A 17,241-nucleotide genomic window follows, 5' to 3' on the forward strand; every position below is an offset into this window, starting at 1 on the left:
CATCCAGGGTACAGCATGACCCCCAGCTCCTGACCTACCCCACCCACCTGCATCCAGGGTACAGCATGACCCCCAGCTCCTGACCCACCCCACCCCACCCAGCCAGCAGCAGCCCCTGACTTCAGATGTTCACAAGGAACCCTCCTCATCCTCCTCACTAATCTCCTCATCCCACTGTCTCCCAAGACAACAGCTTTATCAGCCCCCAGCTTCAGCGAATCTTCGAGAGGGTCCGACAGAGTGCCGACTTTATGCCCCGCTGGCAGATGATGGTGAGTATCCAGTTTGGATGGATGCTGACGTGGGATTACATAGCTCAACATATAATCTGTAAAAGAGTTTATATTACATAAAGTTCTTAGACCTGACGCTGACACACATGAGTAACGTGTGTGAGCTGTGATTAATTTAAAATGATCATGCTAGGACATATGACACACACCTGTGAAGTCCGGGCGGTTAGAGATGGAAGCATAGGATCAGGAGTTCAAGGTCATCCCAAACTACACAAAAAAATCCAAGGCTAGCCTGGGCTACCTTAGATCCCATCTCAAACACACAAGCAAAACTGAAGGAGACATTATCCTTAAATAGAATGCCATCGAGCCTGGCACTAAGACAGGAGCTATTATGTAACTATAAAGACCTAAGCTCCAGCTACCTACCTGCCTTCCAGCTGGATTCAGCTCCTTGCTACATGCGTGACCAGGTAGTCACCACAGCTCTGAGCCACTCTATGAACACGCCAGAAGCAAAAGGAAGCACCTCTTCATCATGGTTTTTTAAAGCCTCAATACTATAGGACTCTAGCAGAAATGTTATCAATCTTCATTAACAATCTCCCTGGGTGTGCTGGAGCACACCTTTAATACCTGCCCTCGGGAGACAATGGAAGGTGGATCTCTGTGAGCTTGGAGCCAGCCTGGTCTATAGAATATATTCCGGGCCAGTCAGGACCTCACAGTGAGACCCTGCCTCAAAAACAAACAAACAAACAAACAAACAGAACCAAGGTAGGTATTCCTTCGGTGGGACTCCTCTGAGTCTTAGGAGTTCACTTTCACTTTTCTAAACAAATCTACTTTGATTTCCTCCACTCAAAGACCAAATGAAACAGTGGCACCTGTGTAACTGTAACTGTTAACCTCCTGTTGTAATTGTTGTCTCTGAGGCTGACGGCCCCCACCTGCTAACCTAGGTCTAGTCCTGGAACCTCCCAGCTTCTGTGCAACCTAATGCAGGCCTAGAATACTTTTAGCTGGAGACATAATGCTGTTAAAAACCACCCTTTCTTGTTCTTTCTGAACTCTGGCTGGCTGGTTCAGCTCAGCTGTTCTGCTCAAACTCCTCTCGAAGCCGACTGATTCAATCTGGCTTCTCTCAGCTTCTGAATTGCCTCTGCTTAGCCTCTAACTCTAGCAGTTTGTTCTAATCTTCTGGCTCCTTCTCATTCTCTTGCTCATTTTGTCTTTACCTGTGTCTAGTTCTCTCTTCAGTCTGCCTCTGTACAGCCGTCCTTGTAAGACTGCCTCCCTCCCCCTCTCTGGGCCGCTCCACTCCCTCTCCACTCTCCTGCCCTGCTCTCCACAGACTACTGTATCCTGCACTGAACTCTCGTCTTCTTCCCTTAAGCTGCTTCCCTTTCCTCTCTCTTCTCCTGAGATCTGGACCGGTCCTGTCCTGCCAAATCTTTCTCTGATTTGTCACTTTGTCTGCCAGTCAATTAGACATCACTTTCAAACATGGGTGCTTCCTTCTGTAAACTAACTCTACCTTCATTGTTTGGGATTGAAAGTGAGTAGTAAGGGTCCCTCTGTAGCCCAGCCAGAGGGACTAAAGGTGTGTGCTAAGGGCTGAGCCACACCACAACTGGAAACAGGGCTTTTCAGTAAATAACACAATTCCGAGGTTCACAGTGTGATAGAATATCCTGCAACACTCCTGACTGGTTGGTCACTTGGGCCTCAGTTTCCACATCTGTGAAACGATATATCAGCCAAGAGTGACCCCCAGGGCTGTTAACACCACCTGCTCCCTAACTAACACAGTACACCACCAGTACAGGGACTGAGGTCAGCTGCCTGGAACCATGATAGTAACTGTCATGCTTGCTCTTTTCAGAGAGTTCTAGAAGAGGAGCTAGGCAAGGACTGGCAAGACAAGGTGGCCTCCCTCGAGGAAGTGCCCTTTGCTGCTGCCTCCATTGGGCAGGTACACCAAGGCATGCTAAAGGATGGTACTGAGGTAGCTGTGAAGATACAGGTGAGCAAAGGGGTTGGGAACTCCTGGGGTGGGCACTGTGCTGTCCCCAAGGCTTGGGTGACTCCTGACACACACACACACACCCTTCCTCCTGACAGTACCCAGGTGTTGCCCAGAGCATCCAGAGTGACGTGGAGAACCTGTTGGCCTTGCTCAAAATGAGTGTGGGCCTGCCAGAGGGTGAGATGTCCCACTGTCCCCACCAAGGGAGGGATGCTTAAAGAGAGGAGGTGGGGCTAGACTGAAGAGAGACACATTGTAGGTGTACAAACCTCACACAGGTGACAGGAGGATGCCAAGCAGGGGAAGTTCAGAGAGAATGAGTGTATGTGACATAGCTACACAGAAACAAGCCCAGATCAAATGCACAGACAGACAGATAGACAGACAGGTGTGCAGTCTGCAGGAGAACCACAGAAGCAGAAGAAACGACTTGGTATGCAGCATATCTGTGTTGGGTCGCATGAAGATGACCTATAGACAGAGCAAGGTGTGCTTGTGGAAGAAAGGAAGTAGAGAGAGTAGCAGGGCGACAGGCAGAAACGAGGGGAGATGGCTGCGGGTGTAGCTCGATAGAGTGCTTGTCTGGCAGGCTCGAGGCCCTGGGTTGATCTCTGGTACCAAATAGGGTGTGGTAAAACACATAGGACCGCCATGCTCAGGCGGGGAAGATAGGAAGATCATATGTTCAAGGTTATCCTTGGCTAAATAAATGGCCAGTGAAAAGAGCTGCTCCTGGCTGGGGGCTGGGACAGTTCCTGTAACAGAGCCAAGCCCAGGAGACAGACTTCCACAGAGACCACAGTTCTGGGAAAGACAGAGGGAAGGTGAATCTCAGATGAGATGGGTAAACTGGGTCTGGTGACTCACACTATAACCTTAGCACTGGGGAATCTGAGACAGGAGGATTGCCAAAAGTTATGGTCAACTCTGGACTACACAGAGACAGAGAGACTATCTCAAATGTAAAGCCAAGCATTGAAGCAAGTCTGTGATCCAGGATTTGGGAGATAGAAGCAGGAGGATCAGGAGGTCAAGACCAGCCTTGGCTACTTACTGAGTTGGAGGCCAGCCTGGACTACATAAGAGCCTGTCTTTAAAAGGGGGGGGGGAGGAGGATGAATGAAGAACGAGGGGGGGGAGTAGAAGTCTAAGCGAAGGTGTGTGGGACAGTGAGAGACTTAGAAAGAAATGTGTGAGGGGCCAGTGAAGGCACAGGCAGGGAGCCCGAGGGTTCAGGCGGGGCAGACGGCTACCCTCAGCCACCATGGCAGCCATACCCTCCCCTCCCAGGCCTGTTTGCTGAGCAGAGCCTGCAGACCTTGCAGCAAGAGCTGGCTTGGGAATGTGACTACCGCAGAGAAGCGGCCTGTGCCCAGACCTTCAGGTAAGCTGACACCCCTGCAGCTCTCTCCTGGGCTGGGATGGGTGTGGTACTCGCTAAGCTCTGGAACGGCAGACTTCCCTATTCTTGCAAGGTCTCTGTCAAATGCATCTCTGCTCTGGTCTCACAAAGGAGCTCAGCTGCACCCTGAAATTCAGATAGACCTGCTAACTGCAGAGGGGTCAGAATGGGATCCGCACCCTGCAGCAGTAGGGAGAGAACACCAACTCTAGACTGTCCTTCTACACCACAGGCAGAGAAACAGTGTTACCGTCTCACTCTGTGGCTCTGGCTGGCATGGACCTTGAACTCACAGAGATCCACCTGTCTCTGTTTCCCAAGTGCTGAGATTAAAGGCGTGTGTTACCATGCCAGCTCAACCTTAATTTATTTTTAAATTTTAATTTAAACCGAGTATAGTGCTATCCACCTCTAATCTTACCACTTGGCAATCAGAGGCAAGGGGATTTCTGTGAGTTGAAGCCCAGCCTCATCTACATTAGGGAGTTCCAGGCCAGCCAGGGCTACACAGTGAAACCTTGTTTCAAAATAACAACAACCCCCCAAAAAAAAATTGTAAAAAAAAGAAAATTTTTTTCTTGATTGATTTATTTTATATATGTGAGGGCACTGTAGCTGTCTTCAGACACACCAGAAGAGGGCATTAGATTCCCTTATAGATGGTTGTGAACCACCATGTGGTTGCTGAGACTTGAACTTAGGACCTTTGGAGGTGCTAATCAGTGCTCTTAACCACTGAGCCATCTCTCTAACCTCTCCCTCACCCCCACCCCCATTTATTTTTAGTTTGTTTTGTGTTTTGATTTTTCGCCTGCATATGTCTAAGCACCATATGCATGCAATACCCACACAGACCAGAAGAGGGTGTTGAGTTTATAGATGGCTGTGAGCCACCATGGATGTTGGGAATCAAACCTGCACCCTCTGGAAGAGCATCCAGGGCGTTTAACCTTTCATGCCCCTCAACCTTATTATTATTATTATTATTATTATTATTATTATTATTATTATTATTGGTTTTTCGAAACAGGGTTTCTCTGTGTAGCCCTGGCTGAAACTCACTCTGTAGACCAGGCTGGCCTCGAACTCAGAAATCCGCCTGCCTCTGCCTCCCAAGTGCTGAGATTAAAGGCGTGCGCCACCACGCCCGGCTTTAATTTTTATTATTTTTATTTTTATTTTTATTTTTTGGTTCTTCGAGTCAGGGTTTCTCTGCGTAGCCTTGGCTGTCTTGGAACTCACTCTGTAGACCAGGCTGGCCTCCTCTGCCTCCCAAGTGCTGGGATTAAAGGCGTGCACCACCACCACCGCCCGGCCAGCCTTATTTTTTAGATAGCATCTCTTACTGAACCTAGACCCCTGGTTTTGCTAGGCTGGCTAGCCAGCAAGCTGCGGGTCCTCCTGTACCCACCTCCTTGGTGCAGGGGTGACAGGACTTGCTGTCACTTGTGACTGTTTTACATGGCTCTGGGGATCAGACCCTTATGCCGTGTGGCAAGCGGCTTACCTGCTGAGCCATGTCCTCAGCCCCTAAAACACCTCTATTTTCCCATACCCAGCAACCCCACCGCTGGCCTCCTTGATAAATTCTGTGTGGACATTTATACTGTTGTATACCATCAGAAATTTCTAGAATGCTCAGAGCACCAATGTGTGCAAGTCCCAGCCTGGAAACCTAGATCTATGAAATCTGTCCATCAAGGTGGATAAATAAGTTACGGTGGGTTTTGTTTTTGTTTTTGTTTTTGAGATAGGATCTCACTGTGTACCCCTGGCTGACCTCGAACTTGCATCAGTCATTCTGACTCTGCCTCCCGTGTGCTGCGATTACAGGCGTGCGCTAGACCTGGCTATCATGGTGTTTGCAATACTACTGGTCGAATCTCTGTTTTTTAAAATTTTTATTTATTTTAATTATTTTAAATATATGTGAGACTTTGGACTCCCCTGGAGTTACAGGCAATTGTGAGCCACCCAATATGGGTGCTGGGACCAGAACTTCTTGAGTCTTTTAGAAGAACAGCAGACGTGCTCCCAAACTGTCAAGCCACTAACCAAGTCCCTCCCCATGTCCCCCCCTTTTTTTTTGAGTAGGATTTCAGTCTGTAGCCCCAGCACGTCTGGAACTCACGACGTGGCTGTGCCGGCTTTGTGCTGATCCTGCTGCCTCTGCCTCTCCACTGCTAATTGCAGCTAATGGAGAACAGTGTGGCTGTATCTTGGGGTTATGACCATGCACAACAATTAAGGACAACTCAAGTCTGAGGGTGTAGCTTAGTTGATGCTTACGTAGCCTGCATCAGTCACGCTCTGAGGCTGCTCCTCGGCACCCCTCAAGCCTGGTATGGTGGCTCATGCCTATAACCCTAGCACTCAAGAGGTAGAAGCCAGAAGAAGTTCAAGGTCATCCTCAGGAATGTAACTGAGTTTGAGGCCAGCCTGGGCTACATGAGACACCATCTCAAAAAAGCAATTCAACAAAACAAAATAAAAAGAGACACCTAGAGAAGAACCTTACAGTAAGGCTCACAAGTCAGCTATGTCTCCCAGCATGCCAAACTCAGGTGACAGGGAGGAGGCCGTCCAGACAAGAGTCATGCAAGGCATGTGTCTGGACCCTGCTGTGAATGGGCCTGATTCCGTTCAGCAGCCTCAGGAGAGAGCTCTCCTAGGGGTGCTGGTAGTGCTCAGTGCAGCCTGGCCTTTGAGAAGCAGGGCCACTGTTAGCTCATAAACTAGGACTACTTACCAACCCAAAGAAGGACCCCGCAAGGCAGAGTGATGCCAGGTGACAGGCCAGAGCAAGACCTGAGGACATTCTCCCAGGGTCCCCTGAAGCCTTTGTATGCATGCCCCTGCTGGTTGCCCATCTGCCTGTTCCCAGCATCCCCACAGGTCGGGCCACACTCAACTTCTCACCTGCTGTGCAAGGCATGTGGAGGCCAGAGAACAGCCTCACTTAGGTCTCCATCTGTTCCTTGAGACAGAACCTCTCTCTGGCCCAGAACTGGACACAGACTGGGCCGGCTGGCCATGGAGCCCCAAGGATCCAGCTGTTGCTGCTTCCCCATGGCTGGGATTACAGTTGTGCCCCTCCTAACTTTTGTAGGTTCTGGTAGTAAAACAGGAGTCCCCATGCTTATGTGGTAAGCCCTTTTCTAATGGAGTTGTCTCCTTGGCCCCTTGGTTTTGAACATAGAATGCCATGTAGCCCAGACTGGCCTCAAACTCCCTATGTAGCTGAGGATACCCTTGAACTCTGCCTCTCAGAGTTCAGATGTGTACCACCACACCTAGGTCTTAATGGCAGACTATTACATGACAGGAAACACTGCCACCATATTACTGCAACAGTCAATCTGCTGAAATGGAATGGAAGTATGATACACCCTGTGTACCATTCATGTACTTCCTGCCTCTACCTCCCAGTTGCTGGGACTGCAGCTGTGTACCACCACGTCTGGGTCAGAGATGGAGCCTCCACTTTATTTATTACTACTGTCTAGAGTCCAGGACCCTCCTACATGTACAGGGACACAGCCCTAGACACCCCAGTGGATGCCTGAGGCTCAGTTGGTCCCCATCCTATGTAGACTGTTTTCCCTGTACCTATGGTGGGATCAACCCCACAGGCTAGGCACAGAGTTCCCTGCTACAGCAGGCGTATGCCACTAGAAAGACTTGTGTTCCAGGGATCTTTCCACCTTTGTTCAAACTGTCATCCTCCTGCCTCAGCCTTCGCATGCAGGGACTGCAAGCCTGCTCCACTTCACAGGGTGCTTCAGTCACCTTACCCATGCATTTGTCTCACACAGTGGGAGTACCTCTTAACAGTTTGTGGTAAAACTGGCACTGATTTCTTCTTTCTTTGCCATGATTTCATGCATAGATTGGTTCTCACTAATATTTCTTTTTAAAAAGATTTTTTTTTGAGAGCCACAGAGACATTTATTTTCCTGTATATTATATATTCTATAAATTCTGCTCCTGTGATTGGGGAGTAAAAGATTATTTATTTTATGTATGTGAGTACACTGTAGAAGACACAGCGGAAGAGGGCACCAGATCTCATTATAGATGGTTGTGAGCCACCATGTGGTTGCTGGGAATTGAACTCAGGACCTCTGGAAGAGCAGTAGTGCTTTAACCACTGAGCCATCTCTCCATCCCCCCCCCCACACACTAAGAATCTTGATGGGCTGTGGCATTTTTTATTCTCTTCATTGAACCTGAGCATTTTATCTTCTCACTTAAAGACAGCTCTTACTTCTGGAATTTTTTTAAATTGAGATTTCTTTTTATTATATGGATGTTTTGCTTGTGTGTATGTGTGTGCACCATGTACATGCAGTACTCTCAGAGGCCAGAAGAGGGCATCAGATTTCCTGGAACTGGAGTTAACAGATTGTGAGCCACCATTTTGGGAACCCAGGTCCTCTATAAGAGTAGCCAGTGCTCTTAACCACTGAACCATCTCTCTAGCCCACCTGCCCCCTTTTCTCTTGATTGTTTTGTGAAACAGAATCTTATGTACCCTGGCTGGCCTGAAACATGCTGTGTCACAGGAGTTGGCTCTGATTCTCCAATGCTAGGTTTATAGACACACACTACCATGTCCAGCTTAGAATTCTCCATTTAATATTTTTAGACCAAGGTTTACCACAAGTAACTGAAATGTTGAAATAGGATTCTCTAGTGACCCCAAGGAGTGACCAGTGATTATCACTGTAGAGCCATAGAGTAAAAACTCTTCAATAAAAAATTTATAATGTTTATTACTTAGTATGTGTGTGTACATGCCAGTGTACAAATGTTGTTGCACATATGTGGGAATCAGAGGACAACTTTTAAGAATATGTGGGCCCTGAGATCAAAAAGTCATATGCTTTGGGACAAGTGCCTTTATCCTCTAAGCCATCTCACTGGTCATAAAATAGTTATTTTTTATTTTTGTTTTTTTGTTTTTTCAAGACAGGGTTTCTCTGTATAGCCCTGGCTGTCCTGGAACTCACTCTGTAGACCAGGCTGGCCTCAAACTCAGAAATCCACTTGCCTCTGCCTCTGAGTGCTGGGATTAAAGGTGTGTGCTACCACGCCCAGCAGTTATTTTTTAAAGTGATGTGTGAACTAAATACTCTGAGCTCATCGTCGAGTAACCAGAAGAGGGTCAGAAGGGTTAGTAGGGGGGAAGTAGTAACTGGGTCTCCAGCTACACCCAGTTAAAAGACTACTCAGTTCTACAGTGTCTGTTAAATGCCAGTCCAGCCAGGTATTGGCTGTCACCCAAGGCAGCCAAGCCAGAGAAGGGGACTGGAGGGAGGGGAGGAAAGCCTACAACAAGATGGCCTGAAGGGCTTCTCAGGCAAATGGGCCAGCTCAAACCAAGCCTCTGGGCTCTAAAGCATGAAGTCTCTCATCCCTTGCCCTTTTCCTGTCCCAGGAAGCTCTTGGCTGACGACCCCTTCTTCCGAGTGCCAGCTGTGGTGCAGGAGCTATGCACTACACGGGTGCTGGGCATGGAGCTGGCTGGGGGAATCCCTCTAGACCAGTGCCAGGGCCTGAGCCAGGACATCCGGAATCAGGTACCTCTCCTGTGGAACGGAACCCGGAAGAGCCAGGCGCTCACTTTCTTTCCCAGGCAGGAGGGTGGGCAGGACACCTCACCGGCGTGTCCCTCACTGGCATGTCCTCTTCTTGTTCCTCCAGATTTGCTTCCAGCTCCTGAGGTTGTGTCTGCGGGAACTGTTTGAGTTCAGATTCATGCAGACTGATCCCAACTGGGCCAACTTCCTGTATGATACCTCCAGCCACCAGGTTGGTTCTTTATGATATGGATCAGGGTACACTGGCTAGATGCTATACAGACCATTTCCCCAAGGGCCAGAGAGATGGCTCCGTGGGTAAAGACGCTACCAAGCCTGATGACCCTAACATCGGTCCCCAGGAAGGTGGGGGAAGGAATATCATCTGACCTCTGCACATGGGCCACACATAATGTAATATATAATAACACAATACATAATAAATGCAAAAGGTGGGTTGGAGGGATGACTCAGTGGTTATCTTACAGAAGGACATGAGTCACTTCCCAGCATCCACGTGGTGGCTCACAACCATCTGTAACTCCAATTCTAGGGGATTCCAATGCCCTCTTCTACCTCTGTGGCACCAGGCATGCAAGTGGTGCACAGAAATACATGTAGGCAGAGCATGCATCCACATATAATGGATCTTTCTAAAATATAAATAGACCAAAAAGATGAACCAGAACTAATACCATGATAGAGAAACCTACAAGCCATGTAGGTCCAAAGTATAAATAACAGTCAACACTATTGGAAGTCTTCTGAGAGCAGGGTCTCACTGTATAGCCCAAGCTGGTGCTAAATTCCTAATCCTTCTGCTTCAGCTGGAATTGCAGATATTTATCTCCAGGCTTGGCGTCTCTGTATATATAAGCCTTTAATAAATTATGGAACTATTACTAGATATGTTCTGTGCCTCCATATCGATGTAGAAGATATTCATGGGAATTTTAGGAAACTTAATTTTTAAATTTATCATTTTACTATTTTATGTGTAAGGGTACTTTGCATATGTGTCTGTGCACGATGTGTGTTCATTGACTGAGGAGACCAGAAGAGGGCATTGGATCCCCTGGAACTGAAATTACAGACAGCTGTCAGCCACTATGTGGGTGCTGGGAATCAAACCCAAGTCCTCTGAAAGACCAGCCAGTGAGTCATCTCTACAGTTCGAGGAAACTGATATTAGTTTCGGGCAAGTAGTAACCTTGGAGAGGGTCCTGGGAGTATACGGATGAGGGAGGATAAATCTGTGTGGGGTAGTAATCATACTTTAAGCTGATTGGTAGGATTTGTGGGTATTCATTTAATTTCTCGGATATTTCACTCTCTGGGGTATCTTACAGGCCCAAGATTTGTATTAAAGGCAAATAAGCTAGGTGTGGAGGCACCCACTTTTAATCCTAGTAGCCTGGAGGCAGAGGCAGCCTGGACTATTGTCGTGAAACCCGGTTTCAAATCAAAGCAAAACAAAACAAAACAAAAATGAAAACAAAAAACCTGACAACAGAAAGCTAGCACTGAAGTTCAGTCTTTTTTTCTTAAAGATTTATTATTATTGTATCTACGTGCACTGTAGCTGTCTCAGACAGCACCAGAAGAGGGCGTCAGATCCCACTACAGATGGTTGTCAGCCACCATGTGGGTGCTGGGATTTGAACTTAGGACCTTTGGAAGAGCAGTCAGTACTCTTAACCACTGAGCCATCTTTCCAGTCCCTAAAGTTCAGACTTAAAGCACCTGCCTAGAATGTACCAGTGGGTGGCCTGGGATGTGGCTCAACCACAGAGTGTAGCCGCACACAGGGGCTGGGGGTGTGACTCACTGATACAGTGTTTGCCTGTGATCACCAATGAGGGTCTAGAGGTGTTTTTCAACAGCAGGGATGGGGCTGTGGGAGAGAGGAAGAGGGAAGGGTCCTGGCCGCTCCAGTCAGCAGTGGGAATGGTAACAGCTCCCCACATTCTGTTGTTTGTCATGCATTGTTTTAGGTGACTCTACTGGATTTCGGTGCAAGCCGGGCCTTTGGGACAGAGTTCACGGACCATTATATTGAGGTGAGCACAAACCTTGTGGCTTCTGAAGGGGCAGGGCTTTGAGATGGGCCACAGTAAAGTACTTGCTGCCATGCACTGAGGAAGAGGAGGCAAAGGCAGGTGAACCTGTGAGCTCCAGGCCAGCCAGGGCTACATGGTGAGACTCCATTATAGTAACAGTAATAACAACTAGCGACTCCCACCACTTAGTAATATTACAAGTACCATCTGTTTGAAAGTGGCCAGGGCTGGGGCTGGAGATGGCTCAGCGGGTTAAGAGCACTGGCTGCTCTTCCAGAGGTCCTGAGTTCAATTCCCAGCAACCAATGGTGGCTCACAACCATCTGTAATGAGATCTGACTTGCTCTTCTGGAGTGTCAGAAGACAGCTACAGTATACTTACATATAATAAATAAATCTTAAAAAAAAAAAAAGAAAACAGAAAGCATGTGGCCAAGTGGCAGAACCCCATTACAGACAGGCGATGTAACTGAGCTTAGAGACAGACTGTCCAATCCCAGCAGGCCTGCGAGTGGTAAGTGGTCTGGGCTACCCTGGCATCCAGCCTGCACCTCAGGAAGCTGGCGCCCTTCAGGGGATGCTTCCTCACTGGCTTTGTTCTTCCCTTTCTCCCTCCCAAGTCAGTCAGTGAGCAGCAGCGGCTGCACAGATCAGCCCACCTGTGTCTACTCGGCTTGGGCTTCCCATTCATCTAGTTGTCAGTCCGACATTCTCTGACTGCCCCTTGGTGCCCAGCTCTCTTCTGGATGATACTGGTGATAGAGTTCAGTCTGTGTGCCACAGCAGTGGGACAGTGTCTTAGTTAGGGTTTCCATTGCTGCAAAGAGACATGACCAAGGCAACTCTTGCGCAGGCAGGCATGGTGCTGGAGAAGAAACTGACTTGCAGGATGATAGGAGGAGGATCTCATGATCCATCCTCACAATGACAGACTTCCTCCAACAAGGCCACACCTCCTAATAGTGCCACTTCCTGGGCAAAGCATATACAAACCACCACAGGCAGTAAGGGCACAGAGGACTCAGGGCTAGGCTGAGGGAATAGAAAGCATTGTGAAAATGTAGAGGAACCTGTCCCAGCTTGAGGATTCAAGGAAGGCTTTCTGGAGGAGGAGACATTGAACTGAGAGCTAAGAGATGCACAGGACCAATCAGGAAGAGGCTAAATGGATATCCAGATAAACTTTCAAAGGTCAAGAGGTGTTTAGTCAAGCCAGGCAGTGGTGGCGCAAGCCCTCAATCCCAGCACTTGGGAGGCAGAGGCAGGCGGATTTCTGAGTTCGAGGCCAGCCTGGTCTACAGAGTGAGTTCCAGGACAGCCAGGACTATACAGAGAAACCCTGTCTCAAAAAAACAAAAACAACCAAAAAAAGGTGTTTAGTCACTGTTCCATTGTTGCAAAGAGACACCATGACCAAGGCAACTCTTACAAAGGAAAGCATTTAATTGGGGGCTTGACTACTGTTCCAAGGGCTTGGTCTATTATCATGGCAGGAAGCATGGGGGCAAACAGGTGTGCTTGAGCTATATCCTGATCCACAGACAGAGACAGACAGACAGGGCCTGGCATGGGCTTTTGACATGTCAAACCCACCCCCCACCCACCCCTTTGTGACATGTTTCTTCCAACAAGGCCACACCTACTCTGACAACATCTCTTAATCTTTTTTTTTTTTTTAAGATTTATTTATTTATTTTATGTATATGAGTACACTGTAGATGTACAGATGGTTATGAGCCTTCATGTGGTTGTTGGGAATTGGATTTAGAACCTCTGCTTGCTCCGGTCAACCCTGCTTGCTCAGTCTCTGCTCACTTCAGCCCAAAGATTTATTTGTTATATCTAAGTACACTGTAGCTGTCTTCAGACACACCAGAAGAGGGTGTCAGATCTCATTATAGGTGGTTGTGAGCCACCACGTGGTTGCTGGGATTTGAACTCAGGACCTTTGGAAGAGCAGTCAGTGCTCTTATCCGCTGAGCCATCTCACCAGCCCTCTCTTAATCTTTCTAATCCTTTCAAAGAGTTCCACTCTCTGATGACCTAGCATCAAGTATCTGAGCCTGTGGGACCATTCTCCAGTGACCACAGAGGGAGTTAGGAAAGTCCTCTGTGCGTGGTGATGCTTCTGAAGATTCATGGTCATTTTAGGGCCAGAGAGATGGCTCAGTGGTTAGAGCACTTGTTGGTCATACAGAGGACCAGGGTCTCAGTCACGGTCCTAGTGCTGTGAAGAGACACCATGACTGAGGCCACTTGTAAAAGAAAGCGTGTGCTTGGGTGAGTCCATGACCCATGGAGGCAGGAACATGGCAGCACCCAGGTTGGCACTGTAGCAGTAACCAAGAGCTCCTATTTGATCTCCAGGCAGGAGGCAGAGAGAGCTAGTCCAGCCTCCTATCGGCTTTTGAAAAGTCACGCCCAGTAACACACCTCCTTCAACAAGACCATACCCCTAGTCCTTCTCAAACAGTTCCACCAACTGGGGGCCAAGTGTTCACTATTCAAACATATGAGCCTGTGAAGCCATACTTTCCCAAACTGCCACACCAAACCTCAGCACCCAACCCCCATAAGGGCTCATATCCACCAGCAAGCAGGGCACCAAGAGCCCTTCTTTGTCCTTCACACAGGGGTCTGAAGAAGAAAACTTGTATTCTGATTGAACAGGCAGGAGTTGGGTGGAGCCAAGACATCCTGGGCCCTGCCTTGGGCCCCTCTGTAGTAGCCTTTCTCACCTCCTGAGCCCAGGGGAGCTGTGAGAAGTTACAGAGGAGCTCCCTGGAGGGAGACCACGTAGACATAGGGCCACGGCGCAAATGGCCTTGAAGACAGAGGAGAAAAATGTCTGAGACAAGGCTGAAGGCTCTGGCCTGAGAACTTTTAAGAGCACCCCTAGCTGTTGACAAGGACAAAGACCCAGTGACATATAACACCACGCCCACACCCCACACTCACATGCACATAGGACATTTGAGGCACAAAGCCAAGGCCTCCACGAGTACTTGAACCACCCCATCTCTTATCAACATTGCGTTCCCAAAACTTGGGTTACCTTAACCTCTTCCAATTAAAACAAAAACAAACCATTTTTCGTTGGATGGGGTGGCCTATAATCAGAGTGCTTGGGATGCTCAAACAGGACAGGAGAATCATGAGTTCAAGGCCAGCCTGGGTTTCATATGGAGACCCTATTTATTTGTTTGCTTGTTTTTGTGTGTGTGCATGCATATAGGTACATGTACACACACATACACACATGTGTACACACATGCCCTCATGCACCATGGAGACACATTGAGAGGTCAGGGGAAAATCTGCCAGAGTCAGTGGGGCCTGTGGACCAAATTCAGGTCATCTGACTTGTCAGCACCTTTATCAGCTGGACTCCCTTTAAAAAAAGAAAATCAGCCCATTTCTGTGGAACCCTAACAGATGACCAGACAAGTCACAGGCAGGGGGATCTATAGCAGAATTAATAGGTCCATATCCCAGGCCACCTCCCAAAGGCAGTGTGGTACAGTGGGTCGGGGCTGGCTGGACAGTTTCCTTCCTCTCCCTGCTCTGAGCCTGCCTCTCGTGCACAGGGACCCTGGCACCCAGTGACAGCAAAAGTAGTCCCCAGTGCGACAGATATTTCCTTTCCAGTCACAGTGACCCCATGCAGAACCCGTTCCACAGACTGAGAAGGCAGAGACCCAGCTACAGCTTATCTCGAGTCCTCTAAAGCCAAGGGAGCTGTGGCGCTTCAGTGCCCGCCTCTGCAGGCCTGGACAGCAACTGAGCTCTACAGCAAGCATCCTGAGTGCCTTGTCTCATGGTCAGTGCTGCTGCACCCAGCTCAGAGTCCAGCGGGGAAGATGGCCCTCAGGCAACCTAGGATCCATTCCATCCTTGTCTAGTGTCTGGAGCCATAAACAGACGTGACACTCGACTCTGGGCCACCCATGTGGCAGCACCCAGACAGGTCTGCATTCCCAAAGGATGGCAGAGCCCCTGACCGTTTCTCCCTGCAGGCTCTCCTGAGGGAGACAAGAGTAGGGAGATGGAAGCTTCCAGGTTCAAGGGTACTCAGGTAGAGAAAAAGGAGGTGATCCAGGTTGGGCCAAGTATCTCCTCCTCTCTTCTCTCCCTCGCTTCTTCCTCTCCTCAACAGTGTTCCTTGGTCTCCAGGCTGGCTTTGAACTCATAATCGTGAGCCTGCCTCCTGAGTACTAGGATGGTAGATAAGCACTGCTCTACCCTTCTGGCTAGCATTTCCTGTTATCTAGACCCTCCCTTGTAGCCTGGTGTGATGGTACAGACCCCTAAGCCTTCAAATCCGAGCTAGTGGGGGCAGGAAGATCCTGGTCATCCTCACTACACAGTGAGTCCAAGATAGTGTAGGCTGTCTCAGACTCTGCCCCAAAACAAAAACAAGACCCCCAAGCCTCCCTTGACCCACCGTGGCCTTTGTCCTCTGACATTCTAGGTGGTGAAGGCTGCAGCAGATGGAGACAGGGATCGAGTTCTACAGAAATCCCAGGACCTCAAGTTCCTTACAGGCTTTGAAACCAAGGTTGGTTGCCCCTGAGCAGAAGGGGGCTGGTGTGTTTGTGGCTGTGTTTTCTTTTGGGAGCAGATGAGCCGCATAGCTCTACTAAACAACTGGAGAAAGGATGGGGGTCTGGGGGAGGTAGAGACCTCTATCCCAGGGCAGTGAGATTACTAAATGCACTAGCTTATACTGAGGAGCCCCGGGGTGAAATGGAGGGTGTATCCACTAAGTGGGGCAGGCACTATTCATCTATTCTGGAGACCCTGGGTTTGAGGAATAGAGGGGTTACTTGCCTGAAGAAAGCAGGGGCTCCTGGAGACAGGGGGCGCTGTGGGTCGGGGGTGATTACTTACTACTCCCAGGGGATCTTGGGCCAGCAATGCAAACCTTCCAGCACTGAGCCACGCCCCCCAGGCCCTCACTGGTGAATTCTAGGCAAGCTCTACTAGTGAGTCACGCGGCAGCCCTTGCAGCTTGCCTCTTCAGAAGTAATCAGAGGACATGATGTCTGTCTGGATGCATCTGCCATCCCCACCCTAGGCATTCTCTGACGCCCACGTCGAGGCAGTGATGATCCTGGGGGAGCCCTTTGCTGCCTCAGGCCCCTACGACTTTGGGGCTGGAGAGACTGCTCGCCGAATACAGGGCCTCATCCCGGTGTTGCTTCGGCACCGGCTGCGCCCACCGCCTGAGGAGACCTATGCTCTACACCGCAAGCTAGCTGGGGCTTTCTTAGCCTGTGCACGTCTCCACGCCCACATCGCCTGCCGGGACCTCTTCCAAGATACCTACCACCGCTACTGGGCCAGTCGCCAGACTCTGCCACTGCCAGCAGCCTCCTGACTAGGGATCTCCCTGCCGACCCCACCATGACAGATTCCATCCAGGGATACCAGCCCCACAGCGGGCGGTCCCCTCCTCGGTCCTGGTCCCCAGAACCTAGTTTCTTGCCTTGGATCTTTGAGCCCCTGGAGTTAGCACCCTGATCCTGTGAGCAACCTTGAATTCTGAGGGTAGGAGTCAGCAGAATCCTGCCACCATCTAAGTGAGCCTTGGGTTCACTCTCATGTGAAGGAGGCGCCCCTCGGCCCCAGGTCTTCCAGGGTCCGCAGGCGAAAAGGGAGATGGTGGCTGTTGGAGGCGGTCTTCACCTTTGCCTCCCTTGCTCCTCTACCAGCTGCCTTCTTCCCGGGTTCCAGCCTGTGTATTGGAGGATGGGGGTGGGTGCTGATCCTTCCCTCCGAATAAAGGCACCCTTTCCCTGCCCCCAGCTCTTTTCCCTCGGTGCTAAGGGGGAGGAGCTCACAGGCGGCTCCAGGTGCAGATGGCCAGACCCCCCACCCCACCCCCTTGTCTAGGGCCATCTGTTGCGGGGAACCTCCTCCGCCCCCCCCC

General features: G+C 49.6%; 1 protein-coding gene across 1 annotated transcript in view; it reads left to right on the top strand.

Moving 5' to 3' along the window:
• Coq8b (coenzyme Q8B) overlaps nt 1–17,111 on the top strand; it is a 26,656-nt gene extending 9,545 nt beyond the window's left edge. The window contains exons 7-15 of the mRNA XM_021198011.1: nt 187–272; nt 2,122–2,262; nt 2,361–2,442; nt 3,556–3,649; nt 9,108–9,249; nt 9,374–9,481; nt 11,244–11,309; nt 15,781–15,867; nt 16,387–17,111. Coding sequence (XP_021053670.1) covers nt 187–272; nt 2,122–2,262; nt 2,361–2,442; nt 3,556–3,649; nt 9,108–9,249; nt 9,374–9,481; nt 11,244–11,309; nt 15,781–15,867; nt 16,387–16,689 — 1,109 coding nt within the window. The 3' untranslated portion in view covers nt 16,690–17,111. The remainder of the gene's footprint in view (nt 1–186; nt 273–2,121; nt 2,263–2,360; nt 2,443–3,555; nt 3,650–9,107; nt 9,250–9,373; nt 9,482–11,243; nt 11,310–15,780; nt 15,868–16,386) is intronic.
• Nucleotides 17,112–17,241: the final 130 nt, after the last annotated feature.

The sequence above is a fragment of the Mus pahari genome, chromosome 1 (genome assembly GCF_900095145.1).
Source record: "Mus pahari chromosome 1, PAHARI_EIJ_v1.1, whole genome shotgun sequence".
Classification (NCBI taxonomy): domain Eukaryota; kingdom Metazoa; phylum Chordata; class Mammalia; order Rodentia; family Muridae; genus Mus; species Mus pahari.